This window comes from Etheostoma cragini, chromosome 4, assembly GCF_013103735.1.
Source record: "Etheostoma cragini isolate CJK2018 chromosome 4, CSU_Ecrag_1.0, whole genome shotgun sequence".
In the NCBI taxonomy this organism is placed as follows: domain Eukaryota; kingdom Metazoa; phylum Chordata; class Actinopteri; order Perciformes; family Percidae; genus Etheostoma; species Etheostoma cragini.
Window position 1 is genome coordinate 28,813,066 of NC_048410.1, and position 3,737 is coordinate 28,816,802.

General features: G+C 47.3%; 1 protein-coding gene across 1 annotated transcript in view; it reads right to left on the reverse strand.

Moving 5' to 3' along the window:
- Positions 1 to 366: 366 nt before the first annotated feature.
- The window catches only part of ywhaba (tyrosine 3-monooxygenase/tryptophan 5-monooxygenase activation protein, beta polypeptide a), a 16,446-nt gene continuing 13,075 nt past the window's right edge, over positions 367 to 3,737 (reverse strand). The window contains exons 5-7 of the mRNA XM_034868761.1: positions 2,824 to 2,987; positions 2,452 to 2,547; positions 367 to 1,060 (exon numbers count right to left, since the gene is read on the reverse strand). Coding sequence (XP_034724652.1) covers positions 1,004 to 1,060; positions 2,452 to 2,547; positions 2,824 to 2,987 — 317 coding nt within the window. The 3' untranslated portion in view covers positions 367 to 1,003. The remainder of the gene's footprint in view (positions 1,061 to 2,451; positions 2,548 to 2,823; positions 2,988 to 3,737) is intronic.

Here is a 3,737-nt window from a genome sequence, read left to right on the forward strand (position 1 = left end):
ATCGCAAGGGGAACTGATCTTGTTAAGGACTCCCTTCAGGGCCAGGGGGGCTGATGTGGATGGGGCCTCGCTGGCCCCCCCCCCTGGTCTAAAGTCAACATGGAATGTGTGCTGATGCTTTTTTAATAAGTTCCCAAATGAGTTGGACGCAGAATGGCGTGTTTGAGTACACGGCAGGCGGAGCGCTTCTGGTTTTCGAGTGGTCAGTGTCACAATACGGCCTTGTGGGGGGACCCTTCTGTATAAACGCCAGCAGAATGGCACGGCTGCTCAAACACCCCCCCCCCACACCCAGCTGAATCTTGCTCTCGCCACCAAACGAGGATCTGGCGGGGCAAGGTGGAGGAAAAACTAAGCATCACAGTGTTTGTTGAAAAGAAACAGACAGTTTAATAACCTTTTGTTGGTGTTTAAAGTGGAATAAAAGCAGCCGGCAGCTAGTACACTAAGAAAAGCCAAAAGAGAAGGGTTGGACAACTAGAGAAGTGCATTAACTCAATAGAGAGGGGGGGGTAGTGGACAACTATATATGTGCATTAACTCATTAGAGGGTGGGGGTTAGGAGGATGTCAGGAGGGAGGGAAGAGCGGAAGGAATGGAGGAGGAAGATTAAAAAAGTGTGGGCCCTAAAAGAAGCTTTTATTTTGTAGTTCTGGATAAAAACCCTCCCTGCGTGCTAGACGACGACGTGGACCAGTTTGGTCTGCCTTGGAGTGCCATGATCGAGGGGAGGGAGGGATGGAGGGATCGTGGGGTGATGGAGTACTTTCTCTTGCCCCCCCCTCTCCTTTTTTCCCATCTGTCTGTGAAGGTCAGGTACTATTCATGCTGTAGGTTATACAGAAGGGAGGTCGGGAGGCTGGGCGTGAAAAAGTGGGACGAGGGGAATGAACGGGCTGTTTTATGTGTATGAAGACAGGAAGAAGAGAAGGAAGAGGAAGAGAGATCAAAGGAGGAGGAGGAGGAGGAAGAGAGTGGGGATGGGTCAACAGTGAAGTGCGCTCTAGTTCTCCCCATCGCCGGCTTCGCCCTCGTCTCCCTGGTTTTCTGATGTCCACAGCTGCAGAGAAACAGAGACAAGACATCAGTGGGAACAAGGCTACGCAGCAAAAAGAAGACACTGTCAACGTGCTTTACATTTTCACTGAGGTAGGAGTCCACGTTAGCTGTATTAGGAATAAATCCCATGAAAAGACCAAAACCAGTATGGACGGACGATGAACTGATGGTACCCAGGAGCAGATGTCCTCTGGGCCATGGAGCTCTACTGTTATCCTAACCGTTACACACCCATCAGGGAACCGCACACTGGCCGTCATTTTCCTTCATCGCCACGAACACACACATCGCGGTTTGTTTTGACTGAGTCTCGCATTGCTAGGACGTCCCCCACAGCGCGGCGGAGGAGGGTCTGACTTGTTCACACAGCATTCTGGGACGGGAGGAAAACCCTGCTCTGGTTTGATGGCCCGCCTTTAACTCTCCGGTTGTCCTCGGGGTCTAATCGGACCCATTTTCAAAGTTTCTAAATCAGAAATGTGGGTTTCCTTCAAACAAATTGTGAAAAAGAATAACGTGGATGGTTCCATCCGACGCTCCTCACAAGTTTAACAACTGATCAGTTCGCTATTTTCATTGAATTTGGGGTTTTTATTTAAATTACATAGCATTTTAAGAAGAAAAAAAATGATTTAAGAACACTGAAAAAAGTGACAGAAATGTAAGGGAAAAAAAAGAGTCAAAAATCAACAAAAACATTGAAAAAAGTGAGAAAGAACTCCGGGAAAAGTTAGAAAACGCCAAAAAGTGACAAAAAAATGTCAGAGAAAGCTTCAAAAACTTTTTAAAAAAAGAAATCGCTTTGGGCGGAGCCATGGTGCCGCTACAAAATAGTCTAAGGAAGTAACTTGTTTCTGTAAAAAGTAAAAATCTGCTAGCTGCCTGTCCCCCAAGAACACACTGTAAAAAACATCTCCTCATTCTGTTTACTAATCTGATGTTTTAAAAACTAAATAGAAAAACATCGGAAAACCTTTTTTGCAATTATGTAAGCACATTAAGAAATGTGAAAACTGCTGCCCAGTATAAAAACCAATGCACCTGATCTCAGCTGGTATTCTGTCTACAATGGAGTGCAACGGAAATCTGGGGTGCAATTGAAAGTGACCCCAAACGTTTTACCGGTAGTGTATATAACCGTCACATGGCCCAGCCCTAGGACTACGTGCTTCTGTCATGTGATCTAGTCGTCTACACGGTTCTTCAGTCTCTGACCCGCACAAAGAAGAGGCTGAGACCTTTACAACGACACGGAACCCTTACAAAGCTGATGCCCCCGCACGCACTTTAGGGATCTAGGACTAGGATCAACTCTAGGATACAACACAGCAAATACGGACTTCACCCAGATACATTCTGGTGTACAGCGCGGTGGACAGAGTGTGTACTCACAGTGAGGTTGTCCCTTAGTAGCTGCATTATCAGCGTGCTGTCTTTGTACGAGTCCTCGTTCAAGGTGTCGAGCTCGGCGATTGCCTCGTCGAAAGCCTGCAAAGTGTGTGGGGGGGGGGGGAAGACAGAGGGGTTCTTAAAACGCATTCACACCCAAGCTGGGTTGGTCTCATTTAACGAGCTCTACGTTTGTTCTTTAATAACTCACTTTGTGTCATCAGTAACATGTAAGTGTCTTTTGAGCGGTTTCTCCCGCGTCTCATTTCTACCACGCTGCGACTTAGATATGTGTTCCTCGGCGATACATTAAACATAAAAAAAAATAAAATAATCAGTGCTTTAAAGCGAGTAACCAGAGTGCTGTGCACCCACCTGCTTGGCCAGAGTGCAGGCCTGCTCGGGCGAGTTGAGGATTTCGTAGTAGAAGACGGAGAAGTTGAGGGCCAGGCCCAGCCGGATGGGGTGTGTCGGCTGCATGTCCTTCTTGCTGATGTCGAAGGCTTTCTGGTAGGCCTGCTGAGAGCTGTCCACCGTGTCTGTACAACACAAACAAAAGTCAGCAGCATGTCAACACGTTCACTGGCTTTACTTTTTGTCCAGGTGCGACTGTATGAAACCTTTTCTTTAGGATGATAAGTGCCCGTGTCGTTCTGCCATCAGTTAACCCAGCAGAGGGAGTCCTTATGCTAACTGCTGTTACGGCCCCTCGGTAACTCTTCTGTGCTTTCCTAATGAGGTTAATCGTGGACACCTGAGGGCCCCAGTGTGTGCTGATTATTTAAACCTGGTACTAGTGCAGTATGGGTCTGAGTCTCTTCTTCAACATCCCCGTCTGCGGGGGCGTCCCCCATCCAGGATGTGACTGCCGTCGCTTTTGCGTTTTGTGTTTTTTTTCTAGTTTATGCTAATAAATGACTTTTGTTATACTGCGATATGTGGTGCGTCTCCATATTTGTCACGGTCCGAGAGCCAGGTTGTGACACTGCCAACCCAACTTCCTCTACCATGGCTGCCGACCTGGCAACAAGCCATCCTGGGTTACGGTCTGAATGGGTCTATCACCATTACCAACAGGAGCTTTGGCGAAAGGAAAGAAATAGACATAAGAATTGTTTGATGAGGCGATCAGGCCACTTCTACGTCACCTTCATCTGATGATTTGTTTGTGACCCTTTGAAGGTGCGACAAGTCTAAATTGTTTTAAGGGTCGCTCATAAACTGACTCATAAAGTCTGGTCATGACTCACGTGAACAAATGACATCACACACACACACACACACACACA